The 14,617-nt window shown below is 36.4% G+C and overlaps 1 protein-coding gene across 1 annotated transcript in view; it reads left to right on the top strand.

Annotated features, from left to right (window-relative positions):
- LACE1 (lactation elevated 1) overlaps nt 1-14,360 on the top strand; it is a 72,857-nt gene extending 58,497 nt beyond the window's left edge. The window contains exons 13-15 of the mRNA XM_009893867.1: nt 11,515-11,655; nt 13,382-13,495; nt 14,226-14,360. Of these exons, the coding sequence (XP_009892169.1) occupies nt 11,515-11,655; nt 13,382-13,495; nt 14,226-14,360 (390 nt within the window). The remainder of the gene's footprint in view (nt 1-11,514; nt 11,656-13,381; nt 13,496-14,225) is intronic.
- The last annotated feature ends 257 nt before the right edge of the window (nt 14,361-14,617 follow it).

The raw sequence follows: 14,617 nt of genomic DNA on the forward strand, positions 1-14,617 counted from the left end.
AATGGGAAAGTTTTAAGATGAAAACTATTTTCATAGCGGAAAGTGGATATCAACTCTGTTTAGGCTTTTGTTTACATGTTCCCCATCTAGTAAATACAAGATAGCAAGATTTTTTTTTTTGGTGTGTGAAAAACTTTACATTGTCAACATCTTCTGGCAGAACAACTCAAAATATCATACAATTTGATTTAGTTAATTGTGGTTAAATTTATTTCCTCTGTTATATTGTGTTCATAATTCCAAAACCAGTATATAATTTAAGATAGAGGGATCAGTGAATGTAATGAAGGGAATCAGTTGTTTTAGGAAGTTATTTTTTATTGCACCGAATTGTTGCAACAATATCTTGGAAGATATTTTTTGGAGTTTTCTGAAATGGGCATATACCAGTGCTCGTGTGGTTCTCAATAGTCATTGCCGCATGAACAAACAACAGTGTAGTCAAAACTTGGTGAATTGATTCCTTTGGCCATCTATAACCTTTAATGGTTCCAGAAAGAAGAATTTAGGTCTTGCAAGAGTCTGTGTGTGAAAGGATGAATGCTTCTGTTATGTTTGAGAAATAGCTTATCACCCAAATGACTCTGCTTTCACATCATTGCGACAATATGTCTTATGGTCTCGTCTTGGGTAACAGTTACTGCTCAGTCCAGAGGGGTAAACATCCAGACCTAAAAACTCTATTTACATTTGTTGGTGTAGCATTAAAGGAGATGCGTTTGAAATTGGTCAAACGTTTGCTTATTTAGACAGTAACTTTTGTAATGTGACATTTCCACTGAAAAGTCTGTAAAACTTTTTTCAAATTCAGTGATGTTTCCTTTGAAATAAATCAAAATTCTGTTTTAAAGGGGAATATTAAAACATTTTCCACTTCGGTATTGTATGATTTCGTGAAACGTCAGCCAATAAATAATAGATGAAAATAGCAAATCATCAATTTGTAACTTCATACTATTTGAAACATCTCTTAGTTTTAAGTGGAATTTTCAAAATAGCAGCTTTTGTAGTTAATACCTGATGACCTTGGGAGATAGAGTTGGTGCCCTTCTAGTATTATAGTCTGTCTTTTCTTGTTTCATGTGGTGTTATCAAATTTTTTCATGTCAAGACAGTAACAAGGTATTTCTGCATAAAGAAAAAATGCATCAGAGATTGGTAATTACCAGTTGCCCATTAACACTTCTAAAAATAAAATATAGAGAAGATATTGTATGCAATGCTGTATGCAGTTGTCTCGGTAGGAAGCGTCTTGTTACATTACTGTTTACAGCAATTTTAAATCGTAGTTTTCCAGTTGAGGAAAATTCCAAGTTTTAGCTGATTTAGTTAAGATCAAATCGATACACTTAGCTTTTTTGTGATACTGGCTTACGTGAACACATGAAAAAATAAAAAATGCTGGATGAGTGGATACTGATCTATTTTAGTTGCTTTAGAGCAAAATTAGAAGTAGTTTTTCAGATCTGACACACCAGGGTTTATGTGGCAGTATGGCACATGGTGGTGTTTGTTGTGGCTTGAAAGTAGTTACCTACTCGCTATGAATGGAGTCCTGTAAATGTGCTGCTCCAGTGTAATCATCCAGGAGAGTTATGCTTGGTTTTATCAAAATGTTTGTTATCTTACCATCTTTTCTAAGGCCCCATAAAATGAACAAAGGTAGCCAGAGAAGGCTGAGTGGCACCAAGCTGAACACCAACATATAGTTCCAGAATTTTCATGCTAATGTTAACTTCCCCCATACTTTGTGGCCTTTAATGAATTCTTCCTGTCAGTTCCTCCATCTGTACAGTGAGGGATATGTTTACCAATGGAGTTAGATTGTTGCAAAACATAATTAGTTAATTTTTCACTGAGTTAATGTGTGAATAATAGATTGCCACGATAGTGGATTCTAAGGAACTAGTTCTTGACAAGCAAATACAGTTTATAATTGTCCTTGACAAATTCTGGAAGGCTTTTTGGATGGTCAGATCCGATCATTTGAACTCAACAACGTGTTTCTATAAACTTTTTTTTACGTATCCCTATTCTCAGCAGTTGTATGTCTATTCGAAGTTCAGATGAAAATATTTTTTTAAAATAAAATGCACATGTTTAACTTGATTTTAAAATCTCAATATCCTTAAAATAGCAATCATGCAAATGTCAGTCTTACTGCCCCATCAGAGTGGTTTCATCTCTCTGTGCTTACTTATAAAGGTCAGTGTTCATTATGCCTCAGAAAAGTCACACTCTGCACATCCTCTTTCTTCACTTCTCATTTAAAATTTTGTTTAAAAACTGCTAAGCGTAGAAGTTTGGCTTGGATCATGATCTGGTATAAATAATTTAGACAACGACGTACCTTATATGTAATTTTCCAAGGTTCTAAGGGAGTAAGGAGATACAGTCTCCCTCAGAATATTACCTTTTAAAGTCTTCCTCTCACTTGCGCGTAGCAACTACTGCCCTCTGCTGGGAATACTGTCTTTTTAATGTACTCAAAACACATTTTAGCCTTTTCTTTACAAAGGTTGAATAATTTCGGTTCATGGAGCCTATAGTCTTTTCGTTAGGTAATTAAGTATATCCTTTCATCCAGCTGCCAAGTACCAATGAACATAGTGTCTTAACATGACAGGAAAGTATATCTATGGGTAAACTAAACAACAGCTGGTCATGTTAAATGCAAAAGGTTTAATACAGAAATGCATGGAAGTTCATAAACAAGTCACTGTACCTGGGAAAGTATATCAGAAAAGTATTGAAATATGCATATTCTGTTCCTATATTCACCCTAGACAACTGCTTCTGGCCACTATTAGAGGATATGGGGCCAGATGAACCTATGGGGTTTATTATTTTTAAAGTAATTTAAGTAAGGTCATGTTTTCAGTTTGAGCTGGAAAAGAGAGCCAGGGAATTCGGGTTATGAATCATTAGCAAATATACTGCAGCATAACAAAGCTAAGAAAATAATATCTATGTTGTAAAAGGTTATCTTACTGTGATTTTTTTTTTCTAGAAGTTGTTTAGTGTTTCTGTAATTGGCAGAACACAGTATTTGTGTAGATTAACACAACAAAGAAGCAGCAAACAGTTTCTGTTAGGTTGTTGTTCCACTGCGATAGGCACGCTCTACAGACCAGGAGGTAGATGTGATTCCTAACTTGAATAGCTTGCGCTGCAAAATCAAAGATGTAACTAAGCTTTAAAAAAAAAAAAAAAAAAAGGCAACAAACCCACAAAAAACAAAGGATAAGTCACCATTTTCAAGGGCAACCAGTGATTCAGGAATGCAAGTGTCTGTTTTTAAGTCAATTGAATATTTCCCCTACATGATGACACAACTCAGCTGCGTTTGCAGTTTAACGATTCGGAATCATTTTGAGGGAAACACCTTCATTAAAAACTGCTAAATGTGTAATTTGGTGTCATCTTTAGGATTGTTGGGTATAGTTGTGAATAAACATACCACGGAGTTGTTCAGAAGTGAGCACTATTTTCAGTAACTTTTTAGAATTGTAGTTTTCGTTAGTTCGATTTTGATCTTAGTTTTATTCCCAGCAGGAGATTAGCTTTTGCAGCTTACGGTCTGGACGGAGAGTCTGCCTTTCATTAGCTACATTTGCTTTAGGAATTTAAGCAGTTTCTACACCCGCAAGAAAAGTTGCCTTATCTAATTTATAAGATACACTTAAGAAACTTATTTCAGGTCGAAATAGTGTAATGTAGTAACATTGTTAGTCAAACCTCCTTTCTGTTTTATACTTTTTTTTGTGTCTATCGGGGCTTAATTTTAGAAAACAATCCCTTCAGTGAAAGCTGCATAAACTTTGAGGTTTGAGATCCTATACTTTGTAGACCAGAGAATGCACAAAGACAACAAAGACAAGATTTTTGAAGCTGATTGTAGCTTGAAGGGTTTGACTTTTTAATTAATTTTTTTTTCTTAAATGTCTGAATGTACTTTTGTTTTTTTATAAAAAAAAAAGCTTTCTTGACCATGGTTTTGAAATCTTAACAGGATGTGGCGATATTTAAATAGACCTATAAATAGAATGACCTGTAAAGCTAATTCCCATAGTTTCTAGGTTCTTTTGAAAACTTAAAAAATCATAAGACCACTTGAAGTGTGATCTAGTAGCTTATTTAAGGGGAACTTACATGTAATTTTGATGTATATAGACTTATGGCCTTTTGTGTTTTACCTGCTTATACCTGTTGAAATTATTTGTAGGCTTATTTGCTTACTGTACAAAGCAACAGAAACTTTTTTTTTTTTTTGGTTAAACCCCAGGTATTTTTGGAGACCTTTTCATTGACAAATGCCATACGTTGGAGTTTGAACTGGAAATTTGGCAGTGAGGGCTTTGGGAGCAGAATCATGCCTTTTGCTGTTCCACCAGTCTGTAGCCAGCTTTCACCAGCTGATATGTCTTTGAGACATCTCACTTCTTGTAGGTTCAGTATGGATGTCTCGCTATTTAGGAGATAAGCTCTTCTAAAGTAGGAGTGATTGTGCTGAATGATGAATGAGCATAGGAGCATGCAGTAGTGAGACTGACACTTCAACTTGGTGGGGGTAAAAGGGGGAAATGGGCAAGTATCAATGACTAAAGCAGTATTCATCTGCGTGCAAGAAAATTAACTCAAGCAGTGCAGGTGCAGAAATGGTGTACTTCGGAGAGTCTAGGCTAGAATGGCATGCATGTTCTCCCCAGAGGAGAAAAATATAAAATAAATCTGAGAATCTCATCCATATCAGTCACCCCAAATAAAGAACAAGAATAGAAAAGCACTATTTCAGTTAGCTATTTCAGATAGCATGGTCATACATGAATATAAAATTACTTATGGATAAAAAAAAAAAAAAGTCGGATGTTATAAACATCTTCTTACTCAGCAAAAGAGCAAAGGTCTGAAACAACTTTCCACTATGAGAAACATGACTAAAAAACTTCTGCTGTAAGATCAAGCAAAATCAATTCTTACCAGGATTCTGTGATGAGGTAACCTGAGATAGAAGGGGGTTCTACTTGATCTATAAATTAACTTCTACTGCCGGGTTTATAGATCTCAGATTCCTGCTCTACTGATTATCCACGTGGGTGTCAAAGCTGGAAAACAACTTACAGAAAGGATGTGCAGTAGGTATAAGATAAGGTGCTGGCAACACCAAAATGCAGTTAGGAAGTTTCAGAATGGCTGTTGCTTGTGTTATCTGAGTTTTTCTCTCCTTCTGCATAGGCACTAGAGTAATAATTATTCCTATGTGACATTGTAATTACATGATCACATACAGTTGAACGCTGCCTTGCGTAATTGGTTTCTGTCATAGTCTGCACCAGAGTTAGTGCATGATACTATTCTTATTTAAAAAAAAACACCAAAAAACAACCAACCAAGCAGTATTCATCTGCGTGCAAGAAAATTAACTCAAGCAGTGCAGGTGCAGAAATGGTGTACTTCGGAGAGTCTAGGCTAGAATGGCATGCATGTTCTCCCCAGAGGAGAAAAAAAAAACAAAAAAACAACCAACCAAAAAAAAGGCAAACCCCCACCCCCCCAACAAACAACCCAAACTCAGAAAAGCCCAAGCAAAACCCCACCTTTTCACTTTTGGCAATTGTTATCTTAATTTTCTGGACTTTCTTCTTGAGGCACTAAGTCCTATACTGCTGTAGTCATGGCTTTAACTGAAGTCAGTGGGTGTTTTACTTTGAATTGGTAGTGTTCCATGAAACCTGAAAAATCAGCTTTCAGAGGTCCTTAATGTGGCACCAAGAGCTTGCATATGCTTTGAACTTTAGTTTCTCTGTCTTCTGTTTGTAAAATGGAGATACAATCACTTTCTTGATTCACAGCCATAGTTGTGGAGATAAATTCATCACTGCACGTGAAGTACCTTGCTGTTGTGGTAACAAAAACTGAAGAAGAAATACATAATGCTTCCACACAAGTATTTGAAAAATCCATGAAAAATGAGATCTTATGACACGCCAGAAATGAGGACAAAACACGTGTTAAGTGTGCATTATGCGAGAATTGCTGTTCTGCGTACTGCGTAGGTCAAGGGTCCTGGGAGAGGGGGAAGCATCAGTTAATTTTAGTCAAGACTATAGCATGTATCCAAGAGATGAAGATTAAGGGTGCACAGGCAACTTCTGTCTAACATCTGTGCCTGACTTTTCAGCTTTAATAATGTTTTAAAAATGTAGCTTTCCTTAGTGTGATTACTGCTGGAAACATGGTTGGTCTGTTTATTTTTGGTGTCTTTCCTCCTAGTAACTAAAACATACATTAAAGATATTTTAAAACAAAGAATAATGAATCAATTGGTGAATATGTTAACAAACAAGTTGTATAGCCTCATGTCAAGTAGTGTTCAAACAAATGAAAATAATGATTTTAAAGTTCCAGACCAACTCATAATGCTTAGTTAGGAAGCTCCAAAACAAAACTGCATGTTATTTTAATCTTTCCTCAGTATGCCCTCTCATCTCATCTTCAATTACACAATGACATGCTTCTTTTTTTTTTCTTGCCACCAGAAACCTTCAGCAAAACTTGATAAGAAATTGCCTTCTTCATTAAATTCTCATTTTATTATTAATGCTTCAAATGAACTTCTCATCTTTGCCTGTAACTTACAGAGCTTTCCAATAGATTTGCACTGCCATCAGTGTCTTTAAATCTTTTAACCAAGTTAGCCATGCCCCAACTATCGTACATTTTTATTTAAACTTTAGCATGCAGCTGCATCACAGATCACGCCTTAGGTTTTTATGTTCCTTTCTTGTATTATGTTCTTGAAATATTACCTCACTGCTCTATTTTATCAGCCCTACTAGTGACAGAGTGTGGCCCCTTTGGAAAGGGGTGCTATAATTTTTGGTTATTGCTTAATGTGTAAGTTGCAAATATTATCTAGTCTTAAACTGTATTTTGGTTTTAGGAAGTGTTGGAGTGTCTGCACTAAATTGTAGTTATTGTGAATCACAACTCTTTGGGATGTTACTGGAACTGGCCTTAGAACATCTTCCAACATAAACAAAAATAAATTTTCTTTTGAGATGAAATACCATTTTCTAACATATGTAAAGCATTCTGCATTCTCTAGACAGTCTCTAAAAGATGAGCTACTTTGTCATTGATGAGTCAACAAAGAAGGATGCTTTATACTTTAATTAAATGGAATATATAACAGAAAGAAGAGACAACTAACTCTTAAAACAGTTAGCTCTAAATAATAAACATCCTACTTGAACTGAGATGATGATAGCTGAAAATGCATTAAGTAGACAGAGAAACAAACCCAAATGAAGGTGAGAACTCAGTCAAGCAGACTGAAGTGGAGTAAACACTTTGTCAGGAGGGTAGCCCATGTTAGTGCTAATGCGTTTTGCATTAGTATGATGCCTATAAAACACTGACTCCTGGCATCAGAGTTAATGACAAAAATCTACAACAGTTATACCTTGTATAGACATTCAGGTAAGAAAGATTCTTATCTGTTATCTTTTTGGTATTTTTTAAAAATAAATATTGCAGCACGTGAAAGAACTGGTAACAAATGATAAGTGACAATTGTTACATAAATGTGTTATGGTTCTGAAGTTGAGTGTTGATCAATAATTAATGAAACAAAAAAAGATCAGACAGTACCAGAAACACACACCAAATCAAGTTGTTATTTTTAGAATGTTGTTCAGAGGACCAGATTAATCAGGCTAAACTTTCAGTAAGAGGATTATATATATTTGTGTCAATATTAGGAGGATTTGTAGCTTCATTAGCAACTTCAGAGGAAGTAATACCTTTGTGTATGCTGCTGACTAAAATGGAATACATTCTGTGACTGGGTGAGATTTGTAAAATAAATTTCAGCCTTAGAGGATTATACAGAGGACAGTGGTAAGCGTCTGAAATCATTTGCCACTAGTCCAGTCATCTTGTCCCAAGCCTATATTGTTGGCAGTTAGGACCCAGCCAGTAACTTGCTGCAAGGTGAAGGAAAAGAGCCTGTAGGCAATACTGTAAAGGGGAGGGGAGGGCTGTTGGCTGCTGAAATAACAGCAAGCTGCTAGTCAGTGGAGCTTCCATATAAAGGACTGTACAGCCAGAATCTCTAGCAGTGGTGTAATCTGGCCTTGAACCCATTTTTCCTGTCTCTTTCCTATGCGGTACAAGAGTTGGTACATGGGTGCTTCTGCCAGCCTCGTGCCAGTTTTGCAAGGGCAACAGGGCAGTGAGAATGTGACTTGAGAAGCTGTCAGGGTGCCCCTGCATCACGGTCCTCCTGTGTTAGGAGCATTTTGAGCGTAGCTGGTGAGTTAAAAAAGCTTTGAAGCAATTGCAGGCATCATGGAAATTGGGCCAATACCAAGACTAGAGGAATACAAAAAGGACTTTAAACTGTCCCTGGAGCATTTGCAAATTTGCTGGTTGTTCCTTCTTTTCACAGTAAGTAGAGTAAGGCAGAAGTAAATTAAAGGACTTGTCCAATATGAGAGTAAGTCATGTGGAGAGCAAGATTAAAAGCTTTGTCTTCATCACCAGGGTTATGTCTTTCTAAACTCTGAAAGGAGAGGGTTTGAGAACTTTTCTATGTAAAGAACTACAGCTGATGCCAGCTGAACCGTACATAACAACAGACTGGCTCACTCGGAGTTTCAGTTGTGTCTCACCAGACTTGAGTCTTGGCAGGGAGGTACAAACTTACTCTATTAAAATACTCATGTCTGCTAGGCTCAAATCTTTCTGATCGTAAGATTTTTGGAGTCTCCAAAGGCATGTTTCTGCCAACGTTTGCAGAATACTATCACTTAGCACTGGTGTAGGTGTTTCAGAAGGTCTTGTTAAACAGCTCGAAATGGTCTGCCTTTTATGTCCTTAATTAGAGGAATTTTTGAATTGCCTGCTTTTTGCACTGCTGAAGTAGATTGAATTCTTGTTTGTCTGTGATAAGGATGCATATTGTAACCCTCTATGAACTGTGGCTTTATGTCTGTATGAAAACCAAAAGAAGTATTCCATCTTACTTCTTCCCATTTGAAATGCATTAGCCTTATTTTTATCCTCTACCTGTTTCCTCCCTCCGACTCCCCGGGCTTTTCATTTTCATGTCTGAGTACCCACCAAGGTGCCTAGATGTATAACTGCCTTAGATGTATAACTCCGCGGTTGGGCACTTCAGTTTGCGGGTTTTGCAAAAGTTTGACACCTTTAATTTGAATTTATTTATTTATTTTAGGAATCAGCTTTTAATATTTGATACTTTGTATTTGAAATGAGGAGGGTGTATTCATATGGTTTGGGTGACAGTGTGTATCATATTGGTGCAAGACAGAGTGATTCCTCAGGGTTTTGGGCTTCGGCAGAAGACTGCTCGGGTCCTTCATGTGATAAAAGAATGAACCTGAGTAGCAGTGATGTCTGTAATTTCTCACCTAAGACACGAGAAATTATTTCCTTTCTCACATGTAATTATATCACTGCTGTTGTCCCTTTCAGGTACTCAGCACACAGGCATACTTGATCTTCTCTGTACTTCCCAGTACTTCTGTTCTAAGTATGGAATAAAAATTACCGTTACCTAAACCGTTTGCTTACCACCAGTCTTAAAATCCCCAGCAGCATCCTAGTATTTGTTGCTTTTAGTGCTTCCACTGTTTTCTTTTGCACTTGATATGACTGGTGTCCAGCTGGCTGTTACTTGTGTCTGATGGTGAGATATGCAGTGGGCTAGCTCTGTAATGTTTCCATTCACCAGTGCCTTTCACTTTCTTTAACCTTTTCATGCCTTATTGCATCAAAACATTTCAGGTTCAACTACTCATTGTTCAGGTGAGGGTTTTTTGTGTTTTTTTTTTTGGTTTTTTTTTTTTTTTTCCAGAGGTCATGAATGAAGTTGTTGCTGGTGGTCCTCATGATGATTAGTTTCTTGGTTTCTGGATAAGAAGTTCATAATTGTGGCTGGAGCCCTGAAACGGAGGGAGAAAATAAACAGTATATACAACTTTGAGGAGAGGATATAGTATATACTGCTCTTAAACACTGCTAAAAACACTTGGAAGTTTTTGTAGTAACTCTTTTCCATAGATGCCACAGGGAAGCTGTGTGGTTGTGAATGGGAAAGCAGGATGATTCATGAGGCTGCAAATGGGAGAACTGCCTGAGTCAGAAACTTTAATACCTGCCTGTGGGGTTAGCTGGTGAGAAGCTCTAGCTTATTTCCATTAATTTTCAGAAGAATTTTTGGAATGTCATCAGGGTTTCACTCTCCTGTGTGTATAGACCATTTCAGTGGGTTTTTCATTCTTGCGTCTAAATAAACCCAAATGTCCTGGTCAAGGGTGGCCATTAATAATTGTTCCAAATAACTTGAATGTCCTGGTCATGGGCGGCCATTAATAATTGTTCCAAATAACTTCTTGCCTAAGGGTTCTAGTTAAGCAGTTATGCTTGGCCTACAGCAAATTTGTCTAGCAATTTCAGTTAGAGAAAATATTTTTTTTTATTTCCTGTTTTTAAGATATTAGCAGTATTGCAGTGCTTTATAACCATATTATACTGTTGCTACAGCACATTTCATTAGCTGGAAAGGGAGCTGTGATATTATCGTGCAAAAAGCTGCTGATCTTACTCTGTGGAGTAGTTGCATACAAGATACTGAAGTACTTCCACAAATAAAACTAATGGGACGAGTTTCAGGAGTATGAAGTCTTTCTTCTAAATGCAATGACTTCATCTTGAGCTATTAAGTATTGCCTGCAGTACTAATAGGGTAAATCTTGCAGAAAACATTACGTTCCATGTAAAGAAAAAGTAATTTTAAATTAATGTATTTGAATGTGTACTTGAATGAGCTATGACTATTTGTTCATATCTTCTGTTGATCATTTAGATACACAAATAGAAACTAATAAGTTCTTATTATAGATTTTTATTTCATCATTACAGGTGAAACCCCGAACAAAGGAATTGCTACAAAATTGTATTTTTGTCTGTTTAGTGTTGCTTTCAGTACCTAAAGCGTAAGATTTTTATTCAGTGTGGGTGAGTCTTAGGTGAACTAAATGCAGTTCTACTTACGATTTAGTAACTAGCCTATGCATTTGTGTTTAAAAATCTTGCTGCTGGAAAGCCTCCTGATATCTGTTCCAATTATTTGTGCTTTAGGTTGACTTTGTAGCTTAACCATGTTTTTTTTTTTCTTTTCTTCTGCGGATAATGGTTTATAATGATTATTTTGTTTGAGGTTGTCAGAGAGATCATAACATTGTGAGGATGCAGAAGAGTAATTTTTAACTATAGAACGCTGTTCAGGTAAAGCTGACAGTATGAATGAGGTGTATACTTGTCAATACGGGCAAACAAATGTTCTGGAAGCAAGATACAGGGAAAAAAAAATAAAAATGATCAGGACTTTACACTCTCTCTTTCGTAATTGTAGTATTTCAAGATGCAGTGTTTATGTATCATTCTGTCATGGGCTTCCACTTCTTATGGTTTGTTTTGTTTCAGCCTCTTGGGGCCAGTGACTATTTGGAAATATCAAAGCATTTTGACACAGTCTTTGTTCGTGACATACCACTTCTTACAATGGCAAAAAGGACACAAGCTCGTCGTTTCATTACTCTTATTGATACCTTTTACGAGCATAAGGTGAGAACCAAGCCTTTCCTATAACATACGGGAATAATGTTGGGAGCCCTAAAACCTGAATTGCTTTAACTGGTTTGAAGTAAGGCTTTCTGTAGTAATGATTTGGAAAACATAAGCAGAATAAACTAGCACTGCAAAGAAACATCATTGCAGCTTCACAAAAAAGGCCCCATTGCAATAAAGGCAAATAAGCAGGTATTTATTTTGTTGATTTCTGTGAGTACTAAGCATGACCATAAATATAAGCCTGAGCTCGTTTGCCTTTCTTGAACTGGTATGTTATTTCTTTCCTAACCCAGGAAAACCACAGAAGCCATGTTGTCATTTTAATAATGAAAGATTGTGCTGCCAACTGGGCTGGAGTAAATTTAAAGTTTTTAAATTTTAATCTGTATGGGCAGTTGGGTTGGGAATCAGTGCCTTCCTGAACAGGGTAGGGAGAAATTAATAGTATAGTTACATCATTAAGTTTAAACAAAACCATCACTGTAGGTTTACATTAGGTTGCAGAACTGCTAACGGAATACTAATGATAAATGCAGCACTTCATGTGGATTTACAGAGCTTTCAATCATGGAAGCAAAATCAGCACTACGAAAACAAAGAGAAGTACATGTTTACCATGATTTTTTAAAAAGTAAGACAAGATATGAAACCCTATCTTATATGTGATTATATATGTACACACTTAAATATTTATGCAATCAGGAAATACCGATTGAGATTTTTTTTTTTCAAGAATATCCTGGCAAGATGATCAGAAAGGCACTGATTCAGCAAGGTGTTGAACTAAGTGTAAGAGTAGTCTCATTCAAGTCAGACAGATTCTTTGTGCTTTATGATTTGGAAATGGACAGTTTCTCAGAGGATATATTGATATTTATAAACTAATAATAGTGTGTTAGAGATGGGGGTGGGAGGATGTGATTTGCTCTGTCTATGTGCTGTTATTAAGAATTGCAAGGAAACAGCTACTTTCTATTACTTCCTGCATAGGAAAACCACAAGTGTTAAATTCCCATCGCGAGTAGTTGTTTGGAAAAACTACCCAAGGGAGCGTATTTGTGAAGACCTGTCCGCAAAGCAAACATTTTGCCTGTGTGGTCTCAACAAGTGTCTCCTTCTGTAATAATATTTCAGTCTGTCTCCATTGCAGCACCCCAGAGATACTGTATCTCACTGCACATTGTATCCCCTCCCAGCAGACATGAAAGCGGCATCATTGTTTTTATTAGCAAATAATGTGCACTTGAGTAGCGTAGGTGAAAGCAAGAGTGGCTCAACTCGACCTTCTGGGAAATTTGGAATTTAAACATTCTTTAGATGGAAATATGTGTGTGATGCACTTACCCACTCAGAGGAATCTAACTATGGGGGGAAAAAAAGCATTGATTACTAATACTTTATAGCTTTTATTTCAGAAAGTAAACTTGATTGTGAACTCATTGCCTGTACAGCAGATATTCCAAGTATTTAATAGCAGTTATGCTGTTCTCCTGAGTAAAAGTTATATGAGTTGCTATTGAGAAAAGGATCCTGTAAGGTTAGTATCCCAAATGACTAAGTCAGGTAAATCTGTAACAGCAGTGCTAGTAAGAGAAAGGGAAAATACCTGGGAAAAAAACCCAAAGTCGTAATCTGAAGTTAGCTTTTCATAAAACATGTATTTTATCCCTTTTCTGCAAAGCCCAAGTGATGATACTGTTGCCTGTTTCCCTTCTCTCAGGTGCGTATTATTTGTTCTGCAGTGACTCCTCTCCAAAGCTTGTTCCTGGTAGAACATGACAATGGTGAGCTAGAGGACAACAGAGTGTTGATGGATGATTTGGACTTGAGCCAGGTACATGATATTAACATCGTCTCCCTTTTGTAACAAAATTGGTTTTGGTCTCATAATTACAGCAGCGTTTTAGGAAGAGGAATCAAGTAAACATTTAACTAGTGATTTGCTGCTTTTTCTGCAGTGTATCTGTCGCTCTCATAATTGCATGTTGTGTTATTTATTCATAGTCAAAGAAAATGTCACAATATATAGAATCATTTTGCTTAAGTTTTAGGGTCATTTTGATTGTTAATCATTATATCTGTTCAATCACATATGAAAATACTGATTTAAGTTTAGCTCCTACATTTAAAATACAGAAATAAAAGGTGGTCTGTTCTACCTCTTCCTTCACTGTACAGGACTGCCTCACAAATCCTCACAAACAATGCTATTTTGCATGCCGCTTATTCTGTTTTTCCTTTTCCCTATAACGTAGTTATTATTAATGAATTTTTAAACGATTTGTCTAAATCAGTATACAATTAGTCAACAGGAAAGTGAAAATAGATGGTTAACATGTCATCATGTTTTAAATCCAAATTATTGTTTTGCTATGTTCCTTCACAGGATTACCTAGCTGTTTTTCTTTAATTTTTGGACGTTAATTTTAGGGTTTTGGTGCCATTCTGCTGTCGTGTATTGTCAAAGGCTGTAAAGCACTCAGCCTTAGGATTTAGGTAGGATGCACTTCAGTACAACTATGCATCTCACAGTTTTGTGGTACTGTTTTTGTGTATTAATGTAGGATTCTGCCAAAGGACTCTCCATGTTTACAGGAGAAGAGGAAATCTTTGCCTTTCAGCGTACTGTCTCACGGCTTACAGAAATGCAAACTGAACAGTACTGGAAAGATGGGGACAGAAGCAAAAAAACATTATAATTAAAAGTTGAATAAAATCACCGAGACGTAAAACTACAGAATTGGAAACCTTTTTGGCACAACTGAAATAATAATTGCACTTTATCATCTGGACCATGCTTTCTTTCATCAGTTGTTTTTTGTGCTTAAGACATGAGGACTCGGTTACTTTTCTGTACCACCAGTGTGTGGACATGTGAAACTTTGCCTTAATTTTCTATTCTGTAAAATACAAGTTTATTCAGGAAGTTTAATGGGATTAGACTTTTTCTGGAGAA

Source organism: Charadrius vociferus, unplaced genomic scaffold (genome assembly GCF_000708025.1).
Source record: "Charadrius vociferus isolate BGI_N301 unplaced genomic scaffold, ASM70802v2 scaffold129, whole genome shotgun sequence".
NCBI classification, from domain to species: Eukaryota; Metazoa; Chordata; class Aves; order Charadriiformes; family Charadriidae; genus Charadrius; species Charadrius vociferus.